Source organism: Orbicella faveolata, unplaced genomic scaffold (genome assembly GCF_042242905.1).
Source record: "Orbicella faveolata isolate gen_17 unplaced genomic scaffold, um_ofav_v1 contig_24, whole genome shotgun sequence".
NCBI classification, from domain to species: Eukaryota; Metazoa; Cnidaria; class Anthozoa; order Scleractinia; family Merulinidae; genus Orbicella; species Orbicella faveolata.
This window is the reverse complement of record NW_028301552.1, coordinates 2,252,501-2,272,500: the sequence shown is the minus strand read 5'-3', so window position 1 is coordinate 2,272,500 and position 20,000 is coordinate 2,252,501. Positions and strand designations below refer to the sequence as shown.

At 38.1% G+C, this 20,000-nt stretch overlaps 1 protein-coding gene, 1 long non-coding RNA gene and 1 pseudogene across 3 annotated transcripts in view; 2 read left to right on the top strand and 1 right to left on the bottom strand.

The window, feature by feature from the left end:
* Positions 1 to 2,683, top strand: part of LOC149109959 (uncharacterized) — a 2,706-nt gene extending 23 nt beyond the window's left edge. The window contains exon 2 of the mRNA XM_089291513.1: positions 1,384 to 2,683. Within this exon, the coding sequence (XP_089147639.1) occupies positions 1,384 to 2,683 (1,300 nt within the window). The remainder of the gene's footprint in view (positions 1 to 1,383) is intronic.
* Positions 2,684 to 2,706: 23 nt separating this feature from the next.
* Positions 2,707 to 13,543, bottom strand: LOC149109958 (uncharacterized). The gene is made up of 2 exons (XR_016208167.1): positions 12,371 to 13,543; positions 2,707 to 3,185 (listed from the first exon to the last, which is right to left on the bottom strand). It is a non-coding gene; the product is annotated as an uncharacterized LOC149109958 (long non-coding RNA).
* A 4,704-nt stretch (positions 13,544 to 18,247) lies between these two features.
* The window catches only part of LOC110045813 (uncharacterized), a 3,188-nt pseudogene continuing 1,435 nt past the window's right edge, over positions 18,248 to 20,000 (top strand). The window contains exons 1-2 of the transcript XR_002296296.2: positions 18,248 to 18,860; positions 19,373 to 19,516. The product of XR_002296296.2 is annotated as an uncharacterized LOC110045813 (transcript). The remainder of the gene's footprint in view (positions 18,861 to 19,372; positions 19,517 to 20,000) is intronic.

Sequence of the window (20,000 nt, the reverse complement as noted above, 5' to 3'; positions counted from 1 at the left end):
TACTTTTCTCAGAGCGATTTAAAGGTTAAGAAGTAGCGGTAAGACTAAACTACACTGTGTCGACACTATGGGCATAAATAAGAAGTCTAGTCTTTCAGCCATTTCCTAAACCTTGACGATCTTAAAGAAAATTACTTTGGGAGGAAGTTTTACTGAAAATGTAACCACTTTGGACTTTAAAGGAAAGATTAAGAGATTATCGCTAAGACATACACTTCCCTCCAGATCTCCTTCCTAGGAAAGTAGGGGATTATGGAAGAAATTTATTCCTCACGCGCGATTGTTTCATTCAGTAGAGTGGAGGTTTGAGGTACAGAAATTAATGCTCTTCAAAGAATATTCCCGGGTAAGATAGTGGAGAATTTTGGCCAAAAGATAAACCACTGTGCGCAAAACATCGTGTAGGGGTATCTCTAACTGACGATTTTCTTAAAGCATTGCGCTCCGCTTTGGGAATAGAAAATCTATCTTGGATTCACCTAAATTTCAATGCAAAGTAATTCTCTTTCCAAGCAAGATAGAGGATAATCACTGTTAATAATAAAAGCATTTCCACCTTTTTAATAGGATTTCTGGAGTCATTACCTGACTTGAATACATAAATAAATTAACCATGGAAAGAGTCATCTTGCTCCCTACTACCTCCTCTGGGGAGGAGGAAGGAGGGAAAAAGAGTCATCTTGCTCCCTACTACCTCCTCTGGGGAGGAGGAAGGAGGGAAAAAGAGTCATCTTGCTCCCTACTACCTCCTCTGGGGAGGAGGAAGGAGGGAAAAAGAGTCATCTTGCTCCCTACTACCTCCTCTGGGGAGGAGGAAGGAGGGAAAAAGAGTCATCTTGCTCCCTACTACCTCCTCTGGGGAGGAGGAAGGAGGGAAAAAGAGTCATCTTGCTCCCTACTACCTCCTCTGGGGAGGAGGAAGGAGGGAAAAAGAGTCATCTTGCTCCCTACTACCTCCTCTGGGGGGGAGGAAGGAGGGAAAAAGAGTCATCTTGCTCCCTACTACCTCCTCTGGGGGGGAGGAAGGAGGGAAAAAGAGTCATCTTGCTCCCTACTACCTCCTCTGGGGAGGAGGAAGGAGGGAAAAAGAGTCATCTTGCTCCCTACTACCTCCTCTGGGGAGGAGGAAGGAGGGAAAAAGAGTCATCTTGCTCCCTACTACCTCCTCTGGGGAGGAGGAAGGAGGGAAAAAGAGTCATCTTGCTCCCTACTACCTCCTCTGGGGAGGAGGAAGGAGGGAAAAAGAGTCATCTTGCTCCCTACTACCTCCTCTGGGGAGGAGGAAGGAGGGAAAAAGAGTCATCTTGCTCCCTACTACCTCCTCTGGGGAGGAGGAAGGAGGGAAAAAGAGTCATCTTGCTCCCTACTACCTCCTCTGGGGAGGAGGAAGGAGGGAAAAAGAGTCATCTTGCTCCCTACTACCTCCTCTGGGGAGGAGGAAGGAGGGAAAAAGAGTCATCTTGCTCCCTACTACCTCCTCTGGGGAGGAGGAAGGAGGGAAAAAGAGTCATCTTGCTCCCTACTACCTCCTCTGGGGAGGAGGAAGGAGGGAAAAAGAGTCATCTTGCTCCCTACTACCTCCTCTGGGGAGGAGGAAGGAGGGAAAAAGAGTCATCTTGCTCCCTACTACCTCCTCTGGGGAGGAGGAAGGAGGGAAAAAGAGTCATCTTGCTCCCTACTACCTCCTCTGGGGAGGAGGAAGGAGGGAAAAAGAGTCATCTTGCTCCCTACTACCTCCTCTGGGGAGGAGGAAGGAGGGAAAAAGAGTCATCTTGCTCCCTACTACCTCCTCTGGGGAGGAGGAAGGAGGGAAAAAGAGTCATCTTGCTCCCTACTACCTCCTCTGGGGAGGAGGAAGGAGGGAAAAAGAGTCATCTTGCTCCCTACTACCTCCTCTGGGGAGGAGGAAGGAGGGAAAAAGAGTCATCTTGCTCCCTACTACCTCCTCTGGGGAGGAGGAAGGAGGGAAAAAGAGTCATCTTGCTCCCTACTACCTCCTCTGGGGAGGAGGAAGGAGGGAAAAAGAGTCATCTTGCTCCCTACTACCTCCTCTGGGGAGGAGGAAGGAGGGAAAAAGAGTCATCTTGCTCCCTACTACCTCCTCTGGGGAGGAGGAAGGAGGGAAAAAGAGTCATCTTGCTCCCTACTACCTCCTCTGGGGAGGAGGAAGGAGGGAAAAAGAGTCATCTTGCTCCCTACTACCTCCTCTGGGGAGGAGGAAGGAGGGAAAAAGAGTCATCTTGCTCCCTACTACCTCCTCTGGGGAGGAGGAAGGAGGGAAAAAGAGTCATCTTGCTCCCTACTACCTCCTCTGGGGAGGAGGAAGGAGGGAAAAAGAGTCATCTTGCTCCCTACTACCTCCTCTGGGGAGGAGGAAGGAGGGAAAAAGAGTCATCTTGCTCCCTACTACCTCCTCTGGGGAGGAGGAAGGAGGGAAAAAGAGTCATCTTGCTCCCTACTACCTCCTCTGGGGAGGAGGAAGGAGGGAAAAAGAGTCATCTTGCTCCCTACTACCTCCTCTGGGGAGGAGGAAGGAGGGAAAAAGAGTCATCTTGCTCGACCACCCTGTTGCGACATGTTTGGTGTTTTGGTCAAGTATGAGCCACCAGCCCGTAATATGGCTGAACAGGTCTCAAGAGGGTGGCTAAGCGCGCGCAACATGTTGGGCACAACAATGTTGTGATATTTTGGATTGACATGTTGCGATTATTAGGGGGGTTTAGATCTTTATTTATCAACATACTTTGTTTACGTTTTTAAGTAATGGACAAGGACACAAGATTTGGCCGCAAACTTAATTTGCGGCTTGTTTATATATTTTTTTTTTTCGTTATTTAATGATCTAATGTTGTAGAAGGTTTCAAGAGCTCGTTTTTGCGAGTCCTTTAATTAGCCCTTACACCTTCTTAACACCAGGAAAGGCTTTGCGAAATTTCACTTAAGTATTGTACTTTGGTTCACATTGTTTCAGAGAAGAAAATGTTGATGAAAGCTACCTTGTGCAAGTCTCGTTTATTGATTAAATAGCTTTCAAAAATTCAGTAATGTTTTTCCAAAAAGTCACTTAACTCTTTTCGAAGACTTGCTCAACTCCTTTTTTAACACTTTATTTTAAGGTGGTTGAATTTAATATTGATAAATACGGCAGCCCATTTTCTTAACGGATCCGTCTAATCTCTGTGATCCTGTTGACAAGAATTATCATTATTGATCAGTTAGAAGGCAAGTGTAAGTGCTATCTAGACAATTGAAAATATGTGCACTGAGACGTTATATGCTAATTTACTAACTGCACTGGTTTAACAAGAATGAGCGCAGAAATTTCAAGTCTTTATGTCAAGTTTTTTCTTTCTTTAATTTCTTTTGATATACACAAGCTATTCGTATCGTTTGGGTTTGATAAGATTGCCATCAATCCGTTAACCAGGATTCTATTATCATTGTATAGAAAGTCAGGTTAACAACGTGTTATGCTAAAATGAATAAGAACTGTAGATCTACTTCAGCTACCTTAAAAACAGCAAGGAACACACATGGTATCCATGGATATACTGACTAAACTTATACTAGAAAATTCGGCAATGTTGTCAGATTTGATATCAAGACAACATCCTATACAGTTTCTTTATTTTTTTTATTCTCATCACTTGACTTTTTGAGAATGTTTTAAGACAGCTAGGAGAAATTGTATGTTGATTTCTAGTTCTTGAGAATTGAAAAGTCCCTTCAGTTCTACCTTGCCGCTATTTTCTACGTGACGAACACATTGCTCTTCCACTGTCAATTTTAAACCTTTGTTATCCGTAAGACAAAGCATTTAACTTGACTCATTTACTATTTTATAAAGTGCCCATCTTTCGAGCTAAACCAAGCCATTCTTTAGGTGAACCTCAAATTACTGTTTATTTGTGTAACTGAAGTGTGAAGAAACATATATTAAACTCAAAATTGGTAGACGAAAAGCTCTATTTCGTTTTGGAGACTGATGGCAAAATCAGATTTGTAAACTATCTCGCTTGTCAGTCTCCCACTGTCAGACATATTAAACAGAGTGCGTTTATTTTCTCACTAAACTTGTCGTGTATAGTAAGTCATTTTATACAGAGAACGGGTTTGTTGGGGAATTTGATGCCTCTCCGACACCTCTCTCAAGACCGTAGCTAGAAACGCTCCAAACATGTATGGAGTTACTACTTTTTATCGGTACTAACTGGAAAATTTAATATCCGTTCACGACAAACAGAAATATTTTATTATTCTAGGCTATATTCCTTCCGGGAACCTTAAAGGTACTGAATAATTTTAAAATGCCTTAAGCTATCCCGCAGCATTTCTAACAGAGTGTTGCCAAATTATTTCTGGTTACAATAAAATAATGGAAAATCGAAAACTAATCATCATTATGGAATAATATAACTTTACTTCTTGTTTACTTTTGCAACAAAGTGGGCAGCACTATTGAACGTTGGAAATGGATAATTATAACTTAACTCACGTGTCTGCGTATTGAACATCTTATTTTTTAATTGTCATCGTACACAAGGAAATTAGAAAAAAATCAGAAATCGAGAGTGAAATTTGCCTTCCATCGCAAAGGTGGTTTTGCACGAGAACTCGTATTCAAACAGAAGGACAAGGTAAACTCGGAAATGGCCTATTCACTGCTCCATCAAGACAATGATCCAGAGTTGATGACTTCCTTTTTTCTCATCATCTTGTTGAAATTAATATTATTGTAATTAACTGAAATTAATTGAAATTCTGATCATCTGCAGAAAGGAGAAATGAGCTGTCGATCACTATTTCTTGGAAATAATAGAGTTCATTTCTATAATCGACATAACACGTTTCGGTGATGAACGACTTTTTAGCTTGAATTTGTTATCGCTTTCTAGGAACAATACGTGAAAACTGGAGCGGAGCGAATGCTGGAAAATCACATCTTCGTTTGCACCGAAATCGCACAGATATCTTTCTCTTGAATTTATAAACAATCCACCTCTGAATTACAATTCAACAAGTTTCTCACTTTTTCTTCTACAAATCACCAGTTAAGAACTTGACAACCTTAACTTTTTTGTACAGGACGCTTAAAACAAAAGTACTGTTTTTCCTTTTCATTTTTCATGTGACTGTACCATGCGAGGAATTAAATTCGCACTCCTGGTATTACTTTGGAATTTTTTTCCTATTTTGTTGTTGAACATCTTAGTCGTCATTTAGTTTTTTAAACAAACATGCTAAGTTGAGCTGCCACAAATTGCAGTCGCTTCATTTAATGCTCTAAAAAAGCGACTGTATCGAGATGAAATCTACACAATATGCCACAGGAACAGTTCTTACAACCTGTCTGTGGGTAATTTATAAAGCCAGAATTCCTAAATCAAACGTAATGGTTATTTTGGGGGCATCGATTTCCCTTCTTGAACATGTACTGCAATTTTGGTGTCAAGATTGAACTTAAACAAAGTTTTCAAAAGCGTAAATCCAATTCTTTTCTCTGACCTTTTCCAATAATAACGCCGCAAAGAGCTTGTAAATTGTACATTTCTTCTACCTAGCCTCCTCTTTAACAATGCATAGAGTCAGCTTTCGTCCCGACACACGACTGAAAATAATCTGTTGCTGGTGTTTTGTGGCGCTATTTCAGCCCACAATGCGAGCGATTTGACAAAATAAATCTTACGTTTGATATTTTTTTCCACTTAAAAGTATGAAACATTCAATACTTAGTTGCTACATTCTTTCTCGTATATTTTTATATACGAAAGATGAAAATTTGGCAATAAATATTGTAAATTTTGACATCAAGACAATATCTCATGGTTGATGTATTATTTATTCTCATCACCTGACTCTTTGGCAATGTCTTAATTCAGTCAAGAGATTTAATTGCTGATCCACTGTCAATTTTATAACTTTATTATCCGTTGGCTCATTTGCAATTTTTAAAGCGGTGCCCTTGAAATGAGCTTTCGAGCTGAGTCAAGTCACTTTTTTGTGCAAGTGATGTACGAAGAGTCAGTTTTTAACTCGAAATTGGCAAGAAAGCCGTCTATTTATTCCCTTTGGGCTGGTATGTACGTAGCCAAAAAGGTTTGTAAACTCTCTCGCCTGTCACAATTTCCCTTTGTCAAACATAACCATAATACATTTATTTTTTAGTCATGTGATGCAGTAAACAACCGGGTTTGGTTTAGAATTGATGCCTCGCTGACATCTGTCTTCAGACCCTGTTAACGCCCAAACATTGAATTCACCGCTCACGGAACACTTTCTTTTCGTATCAGTTCTGGCTGAAAATTATCCACTCACGAAAGTCAGAAACACTTATTGTCTGATGTCACCAAAGAAAAAAAACACAGGAAAATTGCGTTAACTACTCTTGGAATTACGCTAAAAGAGGCGGAGAAACAAATCATTTGCAGGCAGTTATCCCACAAAGGTAATATGATTATAAATTTGAATTTACGGAAATGTCTTACGAAACACCGCCCTACGCTCCCAGTTACCCGTGTGTTCTAACTTTCCGGACATTAGGGAGCTCAAGCAAACCACGACGACAACGGCAACGAAAACTTTTGGAGGGAAGGGCAATCTCAGTCACGTAGAAATTTATTAATCTAAATATTGTGTTGATAATGATTGCTTTTTTTTTTCCAATCTTCTTACATTGCGTAGCACAGTAAAGGCAAGCGCTAATGTGACTTTGACTATTGTTTTCCTACAAAACAAAAATTGGAAGAGCCAAGTAAATGGGTCAAGCTAAAGAAAGAATTTAGCCTCGATGACAAGCAAGTTGCAGAGGCATTTCTTCTGCCAGTGAGGGTTGCTAATGAACCGTATCAATGCTCCTTTCGGCACAAAGTGTTGAATTCTGTTCTGTTTACTAATGACCACCTGTGTAGAATAGGATACGTTTCTAATCCCAACTGCTTCTGTAATCAGCAAACGGAAACAATATCCCATATTTTGTTCGGTTGTTCTTTTTCATATTCTTTTTGGTATGAGGTTAATGAAAAAGGTTTTGAGCACAATCAAGAGTTGCAGAAGCCTCTCGCTTACGTATTGCGATGTTATTGTTGGGTCTTTTGAGGAGGAGATGGATCTATTTAATTATATAGTAATTTTAGGAAAATCTTTCTTGTGGACTTGTCGATGTAGAGAAACATTTCCTTCCTTGAGCCACTTCATAAGAATTTAGGTAATTAAATATGAAACTGAAAAACAGACATTTCAAATCGAATAAAACGAATCTGTTTAAATTAAAGAATAATAGAAGATCTTTGAGGAAACAATTTTAACTAATAATCATAGTAGACAACGCTAGGAAAATCGTTAAGTTAAATAAGTATGAAGATAAGAATTGACAAAATCTTTTTTCTTAATTAATTCAATATGGTGTCATTGTTAACTTCTGTAAACCAAACTTTATTCGTTCTTCCGTAAATTAATTGTTAAAAAAAGGATTGTAATTGATGTAATTGTGGAAATAAAAAATCCCAAATGAAGAAAAAAAACATAAAACGGCAACGAAAACGTCACCAAACAAAAGGTTTGTTGAGTAGAACAATGTCTGTGCGCGTGCGTTTTAAATCTTTGTGCATTTTGTAGCCGTAACGTGACATGAACAGGTTCTGTGCATTTTGAAGAACGTAGGTCGGGATGGCAAATTTTTTGTATTTCTTTTTGGAATGGATCACTGGCATTACATATTTAGTTTGAGCAAGTTTTAAGTACTGATTGGCGTACGGAGCAGATATCCAGATTGTTACGAGATTAGAAATATCATTTTTCTTTCTAGGAGTCGTCCTTGGCGTAGGTATCGTCGTTGCTTAAGCTAACTATTTCATTTCTTATCCACAGCTCAAAATTCATTCTTTCAGGTATGAAAAACAGAAGTTTTCGCATGCAGTTTCCGATGAAATTGAAAACAAAGTAGTGAGTTTAAAACCAGTCAAGAAGTATGACCATTTAAGTCGATTTAAATAAACGACAGAAATTCCATTTATTAATTATATAATCTGCGTTTCTTTTCAAGGATTTCCAGTTCGACGTCTAGCTGACCATTTATCATGTCTTTAATATCGTTGTGTTAACACAGTTTTAATTTTCGTTTTATGATCAGTTATAATAATTCATGAGTCTTCTTTAAAATTTATATTTTCTGAATGTTCTAGCACAAAGTTCCGTCCAATAGATAATACGGCCAGTCAACAATGCTCCTTTCCCCATTGGAATGTCATTCAAAACGTTTTTTCACATGAAACACTCTAATAAGTGCAATTTTGCTTTGTTAAATTTTTAAATGAACTTCAGTTTTCGGTTAACATTGTATCACGAACATTTGATGAGAGAAAATTTGATGAAAGAGAACTCATCGCAAATTGCGAAAAAACGTTTTCTCCGCGAAATTTAACCCGTAGACCTACATTAAGTCATAGCATTTTTTCTTTAATTTTCTCTCTTTCTGATCTATCTACGAGTCCGTGTAAGATTTAACCCCCCAAAGAAGACATTAGACAGATTTTGAATGGTCAATGTGCAAATATATTCTGAAATCACCTAAATATATTCTGAAAGTCCCTATATATTTTGACCGTTTTTCATTCTTTTGGAGGAGTGGGTCGGTTAAAATATTCGAAAAAGTATCCTTACGCGATTTTATAAGCATGCCGTGATGAAAAAAAAAAACCAATCAGGGCTCCATAAATGTAAACATTATGCAATTAAAAAAATCAAGTTGATAATTAATTGCAAAGGCACTTCAATAAGCTTGTATACTCTGGTATTGGTAGAAGTCATATTGCCAAATCCTGTGTTAAAAAATTCCAGTAACGGTATGAAAGTTGTTTCATGGTCTTCTTTTACAATTGCTCACGGAATCTACAAGACGTTTTAGTAACAAGTGGAAAAAAACTTTGTGCCGAGATTATTCACATCGTATTGCAAACGGCTGTGCGAATGTTTTAAATATCTTTAAATTATTTCTAACAACACCAAGTGTCGACTGAAACAGATTTTGAAGTTCATATGAAATACTTGAAATTACTGGTGCAATGAAACTGATGATGAAAGTTTACCTTTGTTTACACAATTTCTCTAAACTTTGAAACTTATTTTCCCACGTTTCCATGGGAAATGGTTTTCGGTGTTATTTCAAGCAACTATTTATATCTTAACCTTTTAGAAAATGCAAAAAGGACTGCAAGATACTTAGAATTATTCTGGATGGAGGTTTTTGTCCAATAAAAACTGAAATTGCTCGATTTCCTCTCGGATTTTGTCTAATTAATGATTAGATCTGAATAAGGCGACTTTAATTATTACATGCTCAATTCAGTGGAACGTTTTCACGTGACGTCATCAAGCTTTTAAATCCAAACGTAAAGAGCCACCAGAGTTTCTATCCTCATCAGGCATAAGAGGGGCGAAAATTATACATCTTGACAGCATTTCAGCACAATGGTGTACTTCGTTTGGAAACAATTGCATTTTGAATTTTAGAGTTATGGTAGTACGGGACATCGCGTTTGTCGAAAAATATATACTTATCTCATGATTTTTAGCCCTTCGTGAAATAAAAGTAGCAGTTAAGTGTTAATATGTTGGTTTGTGCAGAATAGGCAATCAGTGGCCTAGAAGTAACCAAGAAGATCCAGATTGTCATACTATTTTCCGGCTGCCATATTGGCGAATCTTTGCGGAGGTGACTTTTTACATTTTTCCTCATTGACATACTACGTTGCACGAAGAAGGTATCACGCTAGACACGAATTGACTACAACAATTTAAAGAGCTTCTGAAACTTAGTAATTGGTGAAACCTTTGGCTCTTTGGCTGAAATATTCGAGGAGAAATTGGCCTTCAAAAACTGCCAAATTTCTGGGTGGCAAACGCCCTAATGAGCTTTTACATTCTTTGTTAAATTTTGAGTTTTTAAACCCGCGTCGCTCAAAAATTATTTAATACATCGAGCTCAAATTCCTTGACACAGTTGAATGTGCTATGCCCTTTCAATATTCAGAATTTCCATCAGAAACTGTATCACTTATAGGGCAAATATTGTGAACAAAGATTCGCCAATTGGTGTACCACGGAGGTACACCAATATGGCGGCACCATACTGAGCTCTGTAAATTTGTGCAACATTTAGGCAAATAACTGAAGTTTGGGATAGCGCACAGACCTAAGTCTCTTTATTTATCTTCAATAAGATCGAATTTTCTTGTTTTTTCTTTTTCTATTGCACGACAGTGAAAACGATCTATTGTAGTCCGGCTATCTGACTAGCTGTGCCTTTCCAAGATTTTTTCAAGATTTAAAATCCTTCTTTACTCGACAAAAACAAACAAACAAACAAAAAACAGAAGAAGTCCTTTTTAGAGCAATCTTGCTTTTAATTTGGTTCATTGTGATACCGTCAAGAGTTATACGGCTGTACAAACAGCACTCTTACATGAAGTTTGCAATGTATGAGAAGTGACGAACTGGAAGATTAAAAACTTTCAATTGAGATACTTCACTTTACATTCTCGAGAATACTACTCAAATGCAAAGGAAGTATCCATGCAAAACGACAGTTCGATGTATCATTCATCTCGGCTTAATGGGAAAACTAGCGAGCATTCTCGAGATGATTTTATTGATAAGCCGCAGCCATGTATTAATTACTTACTACCCCTTCCTCTTCATTTAAATTTTTCTCGAAAAGAAACCACCATTGTTCTCAATTTATCAAAATACGTTTTTCTCTTATCCAAATTTCCGCAACTTTTGGTTATGGTCTTCATCAATGCCTTGGAAAAAACAAGAATTACGAAAAATAATATTCGATAGTTTCAGGTTGACCGTCAGCATAACGAACTGAGTGGTAACTTTTAACACATCCCATGCTCAAAATGTATATTCTCATTACTCATTTTCTCGTATTGTTTTAAATGTTAACTCTGAGAATTTAGTTTTTCAAAGTTGCAACTCTTAAGTACATCCCATGCTCAAAATGTGTATTCTCGTTACTGATTTTCTCATATTGTTGTTAATATTAATTCTAAGAATTTGGTTCTTCATCAAGACAATATCTTCTAGTTAATCAGTTTCTGAGATTTTCATAATTCTTAAACTGAAACTGTTAAAAGTTAACGAGAGTATAAATAATGTACTTATCTGAGATTTGATGTTTCCAGTAGTCAACTTGTGCCAGAGTCCAACAGTGCATTGCGATCCAAGATGGCTACCCTTTCTGTCAACAGTGATATGTCAGCCGCCTGGAACGAGAGAGAAAGAGAAAAAAGAATATTTAATCAACACTACCTTGTCAACTAATAAATTTACAGCAGTGTTAGATACAGTTGATAACTATGTAAATTTTCAGAAAACAGTAGTGTTTTAATGTGTTTTCGAATTTTAGCATTTTCTTCAAAAATGAAATAGAATTCCCATGGAATCCAAGATGAGTTATATTGTTCGCGCTTCTAAGAATCAAGGATAATGCTTTCTAACTTGGTTATAATATAAGCTAGCTATTAAAATTGGATTTAATGATTATTAAAGAACTTTTTTTATGACTATTTACGTCGTGGTATTCTCCTCTTCACCTAAACGTTTTCAGATGCTTAATTCCAAGAACGTAAAATGAAAAGTGCAAGATGTTCCTTCACATAATAACTCCACCCCCCACACGAAAATGATCCGAGTCAACAAAAGTTCGACCCAAAGTCCTTCCAAACAAACGGTAGTCTCATTATAATAATTATTATCGAACATAATACAGTGCACGTGTATTGTACTGATATAAATTATGGCATTTTCTGGACAACAAGACAACCGTACGCTTATATGCAGCAATGGTACGAAACTTGAAAATCCATCAATTTTACAATCAGAATCACGATTTTTAACACTCTTGGAGTGTAAAGATAGGAAAACCATTATCTACTTATCTGAGCTGAGATTTTTTTCCAATAGTCATCGATCGTACGCCAGAAGTGGAGCTCTGCACACTGCCATCCAAAATTCAGTTAACATTGATGAAATTCAATTAATTAAGCTTGATGAATAAATCCAGAAACTCGTGAACTGTCCTTGAACACACCTTTGGTCATCCTGGAGATAGCAGAGCAAACGGCAGCAACTTTAGTTATTTAATCACCTAGGTTTACTGATGATTATTTCATGGACAGATAACTTGCTCACCCCAAAAACTTGTTCGCATGTTGTGGTCAGAAAGTTGAACCACAATAAATGGCCGTCACAAATTAAAACAATCGATTTGGAACAACTTGGTAGGATAAGAATGAGTTTATAATGAAGGACAGCCGCCATTTACGATAAAAGACTTGCTGTAAGGTTGATAACGAGATTTACTTACTTTTTTAATTAATCCTCTTCGTTCTCTGTGGGACACAAGGCAGCCACAATCCATCTACATCTCTATTTTGTACGATATCTTGTTCCTCATTGAGCTCATGGCAGGCGCCAGGTGGTTTTTGGCCAACCAGGTTTGCTGTTGCCAGTTGGTGTCCATCTCTAGGCAACCTTGGGAAGTGTGTGGTCAATCCATCGGATTCATCTACGTTTGATTTCCATGACAACATTCTGGCAATAAGTTTTTCTGTCAACGGATCAGAAATAAAGAGCAATATTCACTGCTTGCAGACATTGACGTCAATTGTTTTGAATTAAACTTTTACACAACCAAACAGCTGTTTGTTTCAAAAGCCACTTGCTCTCATGTTGGCGAACAAATAACAATATAGCTAGCCTAACGAGCTTGCAAATCTTTTCCTGCGCTGAGAATTTTGCTATTTTGTGCTCATTTTCCTCATTGAACTACGCCTATAGGCTCGTCAGTTAGCTTCAGCTCAGATAAATTTTTTTTTAGAATTAATAAACGAATTTGCCAGTGTAGTCAATTAGTTAGAAGTTCTTAGATTCTTGCTATGGATTTCAAAAAAGTCTTTTTTTAAACAGAAAAACACGATCGCAGGACGATAAACTGAAGCATTCTACGAATGGATTATGTAAAAACAAAAAAAACAGTAAAACCTTAGTGCCACCAAATCGTAAGATCTTAGACTCGGTACTCGATTTCCTGTATTTGTAAGATAAATGAAAAATGTTTTAATTTAATAGTACGAAATAAATAATACGTGTCACTACTGTCTGTGGGATAATTTTAAGCAAAAATACGTCCAAACACGAGACTCGTCCATTAAAATTACGAGACATTCAGCACCAAGGCATACAAAATTACCAGCGACATGCACTCATTTTGAAATCGATCACATTCTTTATTAAATTGCAAACCGGTTCTAATGTTACGTCTGAATGCCCCTAAACTGGCCTCAGCTGCAAAACTTCAAAGGATTATATTAAATGAAATCTAACGACAACTGTGATTCACTTATCTGAACTTCAACGGAGTTGTCGTCAACATGAAACTTGCCAGGAGTCCATAGCTGGTCGTGCTACACTTCATTTGAATTGCTGAATGACGCCTGTCACTCCAATTCAATTCCTTTGGATACAACTTTGCTGCCTCTGATCAATTCTTGTGAAAAAACAGGAAAGTCATGGTTAAGTTTTTCGCGTGTTAACTCAAGCAAAACTGACTTCATTGAGTATTAGCATCAGTTAACGGAAGTCTATCGGCCTTGCACTTAACAAAACTCCGGCCCTCAAATGTGGAATAAATGGCACTTTTAAATGACTACCAACAAAGTGGTGCACTGCAGTGAGAACGAACTGAAGATTAGTGATAGGTTTTGATATAACTACGTAACTGTTCTCTTCGTATCAGAACGAAGGCAAAGGCGGTTGGAATTTTCTGTTTTCATAACAGTTAAAAAGAGTGTACATGGTAGCGCTCCGAGGTGACGAAACAAATTGCGAATGACAAAGTCAAATGGCAAACCAAGCAGATTATCAAGCTGTAAACAAACATTTTATTAAAAATAATCATTCAGTTACTTACAAGAGAAATGCTTGCTATTCGGTTTTTCAACTTCGCCTAAGTACAGTCTTCGGTGTCAAGGAAAAACACTTGCAGCTCGAAGCTTTCACAGCATTGAGGAAAGTTTTATTATACCATTAAATGATCAAATTGAAAGACAAGGGAAACAGCTAGGACACGTAACTAGCTAGAGAAAATGTGGACTTACCTGAAGGAAGCACATCGACTAAGATGTCTTCGCCCTTGCCTTCAATTCAACGGAAATAAGTAAAGAAAATATGGACTTGCCTGAAGGGAGCACAGCGACTAAGATGTCTTCGCTTTTGCCTTCAATGCAACGGCGACCGACGCTAAAATGGGTGTGTCATTCTACACTTCTTTATATATACCTACATTAAAATTCATTACAGCCACGAGAAATATGCTTTGAACAAAAGAAATGCATCCCACGTTAAGATTGTGTGCTTTGACTTGTGAAAAATGAGCAACTTGGGGGAAAAACACGCACCTGAAAGGAATTTTGATCCGAATTAATATGCTATGTTTGTAGTTAATAGGCCAATTTTGATATATTAAAATTCTAACTTGGCTCCGCGAGGCTTAACGGAATAATAAAAAGGGAAGTTAATTATTCATCCCTTAAGCCCGAGGCGGTCTCTTTTGTTTTATTCCCCTAAGCCTCGGAGCTAAGTAAGACATTTAATAAATCGAAATTGGCCTCTAACTCTCGAAAATCTCACAGACAAGAACACCGCGGTGAAGCGTCGTAAAACGTACTTTGGTCCAGCTAAGTAATTACAGTTGCGTCATAATTCAACTTTAATAATGACGAAATTTATGCGCGCGCAAATTATGACGCATACTCAGTTTTCTTACCTCTTTTTCACGTCTTTGGAAAATATCTTTGGAAGAAAAACTTTTCTCTGACATTGAATAAGTTTACGCAATCGCATGAAGATCTAACCGTCGATACAACCAACATTTTTAATTTTGACCGTAAAAATTCCTGCCAACGAAGTTCGCTGGAAAGAACGTGCTGCACTACGGTACGCGGTATTTTAATTTAGCGCTTCTATATCTAGAATTCAGTTTCTTTGTAGAATTTAAATCTTGCCATTTGTTCGGTTTCTTTTTAACATTTTCTTTACTTCTCATAATTTCTCGTGATTTTTCTACGGAAATAGCCAAATTTAAGCTTATTTGAAGGAGCTTAGTCACAGTTTGCGCATATTGAAAAGTTTAGCCTCAATTTTTCAAATTCGTCGTTTGCAATCCGTGTTAATCTTCTCTATCCTTAGCCATCCTTGTTCCTTTATGGTTTATCATTATGTCTTTGGTGTTTTTCTATCTTATTAAACTGTTATTTTTCAGGTTTCCTGTACCTTCCGTTTCTGAAGGCTTATCCCGTCCATTTGACGCGGTGAACCAGCTTTTTCACTGCAAAAGTACACAAAGGAAAGGTTAACAAAGATTGCCAGAGATAAAGTTCGATAGACTGTAAACAACAATTCTACTGTCTTTCAGTCAATCATAATCCAAAATCACGATGTGTAATTTGTACTGGTGTTATGCTTTTTGCACTGTTACACTTTTTGCTCTCGTGTTACACTTGAACTGCACAGCTCTCAGCCAATCAGAATCGTTTAATTTTTTCATGTATGTTATTAATTTTGCAAGTACACTCAATCCTGGACATAAGTGCATTTGTTCGCGATACAGCTGGCCTTCTAATAGGGGTGGGTGACTTAGCTCAATATGTAGTTCTCATAAAACATTCCCCGGCACTGCATGTAATTCTCTTAGGCTACAGTGTAAACGTTACAGAAGTTTGCAAATGCATTACAACATTCTTTGCATTAATGTACTTGAGAGTGAATGAAAGTGAATGAGGGTGAATGATGGTGTATGAAGGTGAATGACGGTGAATGAGAGTGAATGATGGTGCATGAGGGTGAATGATAGTGAATGATATTGAATGAAGGTGTATGAAGGTGTATGAAGGTGTATGAAGGCGAATGGGGGTGAATGAAGATGAATGAGGGTGTATGAAAGTGCATGAAGGTGTATGAAGGTGAATGATGATAAATGAAAGTGAATGAGGGTGAATAATAGTGTATGAAGGTACATGAGGGTGAATAAGGTTGAATGATGGTGAATGAAGGTGTATGAAGGTGAATGAGGATGAATAGTGGTGTTGGAAGGTGTATGAGGGTGAATGAAGGTGTATGAAGGTGAATGAGGGTGAATGAGGGTGAATGAGGGTGATGGAGTATGAAGGTGAATGATGGTGAATTAAGGTGATTGAGGATGAATGAGGGTGAATGATGGTGTATGAAGGTAAATGAAGGTGAATGATGGTGTATAAAGGTGTATGAAGGTGGATGAAGGTGAATGGAGGTGAATGATGGTGAATGAAGGTGAATGAGGATGAATGATAGTGAGTGAAGGTGAATGAAGGTGAATGGTGGTGTATGAAGGTGAATGAGGGTCAATGAGGGTCAATGAGGGTCAATGATGTTGTGTGAAGATGAATGAGGGTGAATGATGGTGTGTGAAGGTGAATGAAGTGAATGCGGGTGTATGAAGGTCAATTAGGGTGAATGAGGGTGAATGAAGGTGAATGAGGGTAAATGAAGGTGAATGAGGGTGAATGAGGGTGAATGATGGTGTATGAGGGTGAATGAGGGTGAATGAGAATGAATGATGGTGAATGATGGTGAATGAGGGTGAATGAGGGTAAATGATGGTGAATGAGGGTGAATGATGGTGAATGAAGGTGTATGAATGTGTATGAAGGCGAATGAGGGTGAATAAAAATGAATGAGGGTGTATGAAGGCGAATGAGGGTGAATGAAGATGAATGAGGGTGAATGAAGGCGAATGAGGGTAAATAAAAGTGAATGAGGGTGAATGAAGGTGTATGAACGTGTATGAAGGCGAATGAGGGTGAGTGAAGATAAATGAGGGTGTATGAACGTGCATGAGGGTGAATGAGGGTGAATGAGAGTGAATGATGGTGAATGAGGGTGAATGAAAGTGAATGAGGGTGACTGAACGCGAATGAGGGTGTATGAAGGTGCATGAGGGTGAATGAACGTGAATAAAGGTGACTGCAAGTGACTGAACGTAAATGAGGGTGTGTGAATGATCGTGGATGAGGCTAAATCAAGGTGAAATAAGAGGAATGAATGGAAACAATGGGTGAACTAGGTATTATCAGAGGTATTGGGTATGGTCAGCGGTTTATTATCAAAAGGCTCGGAGCCATTCCTACCCTCCTGATTCCTACAATTAATGGCTACTTCTTCGTCGAAACGACATGGAAACTGTAGGAGATAACTGTGGATACTTCCATTCCTTACAGGAAGCTTATACATTTATTTTGGAATTGGAGACTCAGTCGACAACAAAGTTCACATGCCATAAAGCAGATAAAGGTTTTGGAGCGATTGGTGAGAACCGCTCATTACATGTAGCTCCACTTATACAGCTTTAACCGCCACGTCCAAAATATGGACGTAAAATACCGGTCAGTGTAAAACGAAGACTGCAGACTGCGAACTGTGGACTGCAGACCGGGGGTAAAATGAACACTGGGGGTAAAATGCAGACTGCAGACAACGGATAAAATGCAGACGGTTGACTTTTTAACTGAATCGTGTTACCATTTGTATCATTGAGGGCTAATCATAAGCAGGGTAACCGGAGCGTTATTCTTTACGATTAGCCTAAATGACCCTGTTTATGGTTAGTACTCGAGAATGGAAATAGCACAATGTATAAGCTTACTTAAAAAGTCTGTAGTCTGCAGTCTGCATTTTACCCCTGGCCTGTAGTCTCCATTTTAACCTCAGTCTGCATTTTACCCAGTCTGCAGTCTGCAGTCTGTGTTTTACACTGACAGTGCAAAATACTGGAGACTGTGAGAAGAATAAATATCAAGACTAGGGAATAACCAATTTGTTTGATTAGGAGTTACTGTTTTATAAGCTTCTATTAGCTGTTGTTTGCCATGACTGGTGTTTTACTAGTACATGATAACAGAGTCAGAATTAATCTGAGGCAAATTTTGTAGATATATTACAGTAACAATTGCTATTTCTTATAGATTACAATCAAAGGCCACACAAAGTATGCTGGGAGGACAGGAAAGATGCCGAAGGGGCCAAAATCACTTTTACAGCTGTGCCATTCATATATTTGGGTTGGAAGTTGTATGACTGCCAGCATGGTGTAGATAGGAAGGCAGCATCAAAACAAAGAATGAAAGACAAAACACAGGCGAGGTTTGTTTTAGTAAAATTACAAAATATTATGGGTTGAAGGGTCGATTTAAAAACGGGTTGGCTGGGTCAAAACTGAGCCCAATTTTTGTCTGAGGCCAAAAAAATGGCACTTCCAAGCCAAATTTCCTGGAATGGAACGCTCGAAAACCTTGTCAGAGGCTTGCCTTTAGCACTCGATTCACTTTCTTTTTTTGTGTGTGATCTACTTTAATTGCAAGCTGCACCCCTGACCAGCTTCCCTTAATCCTTTTCTTGGGTATATTAAAGTTGCTGTAGTATTTAAATGAATCCTTTTTTTTTGCAGTTTGCTTGTCATATACACATGAAAATACAGTTAAAAAACGAAATTTTAGACTGCTGTTAGTGTCGTGCACGTATTTTAAGTTATTTAAAAGTTATAAAAATGTGATTATTATAAATTATAATTATTATTTATCATCATGATCAGAAGTTTATCATCGTTTTTGAGGTGACAAGCTTCTGATAAGTTAGTGTTTCCTTTTTACAGACTGGAGGCATCATGTCCAAGAAACAGTCCAGAGTTGTCCAAAACACAAAGAAACAAAATTGCACAGCATGAATAAAGCTCAGAGAAATTTTTAGTATTTCCAGAATTTAAGGTGAGAACCTAATCAGAAATGGATTTGGGAAAATCAAATATGGCACAACTTATTTTCAAAAATAAATCAATAGAAATGTTAATCGTAACTTAATATAAAAAAGTAATGAAGTTACAAAAGTTATGCAAACGCCAAGGTGCAGCTATGCAACTACAAGACATTTTAACCTACCCATACACAGCATTTGTAAAGTTATTTATGGAAACTTGCACCAAAATAGTAAATAAACAACAACAAGCTCTTCCACAGTAACCACCCCAAATTAACATCAGATGGAAAATGCTTCCATTGGTGAGTTATTTTTTAAAGAGATGGTCTTTCCTACTGAACCATGTAGTTTTTTGGTTACATTTGGATGCAATGCCTCCACCAAATATAAAACTAAACAGTTGTTATGTTATTGTGACATATAAGGGTTTCCCCCTTTCTTTTCACAGAGGTGTAGCTGACTGTAGAATTTATAACCATTGCAGAATGAAATAATATGTAAAATCAGATTGTCGTTGTAACAGATTGCCAAGGATACTCCAAGGAGGACAGATTTGTCATCCAGAAAACTAAGAATAGCACTACAAGCAGGGACTGCTAATCCAGAAAGACGAATATACATGGAATACCCTTCTACTTCAGATCACCAGAATCACCCAGTGGGCGAGGTACATTTGATTGAGTAATTTTTAAGGTACATTTGAACCTCTCGGATGGCTTAAAATGTCAACAGGTCTTCTTTGCCTTCTCAGTTTTTTCCCAGTCAGGGGATATATTAGGTGCAACTCTTAAACTACCTAAAATTCGAGAGGAAATAAAGTGTATGTACATGTGTATATGTATGTAAAATACCCACAAGTTGCGGAACTGGTTGGACTGTTTAGGAATGGCTTGTATCCGTGTGGAAATTTGTAGAAATTTCTGGGATTACCAAACAATTGCAAGACTTTGATAAGAATATTATGCAAGAAAAAATTCTCACATGTTTTAACCAGCCCATGTTTGCTCTTTGAAATATTATTAGGAATTCCTATAGATTCGATGACCAGCCGCTGTTCAAGAAAGGAGCCTGCATTCCTCCCCAACCTCTCTTCTCCAAGAGAAATGTAGACCAAACTCCTGTGAGCGGCAGAAATTGAGCCTAGAATCCTA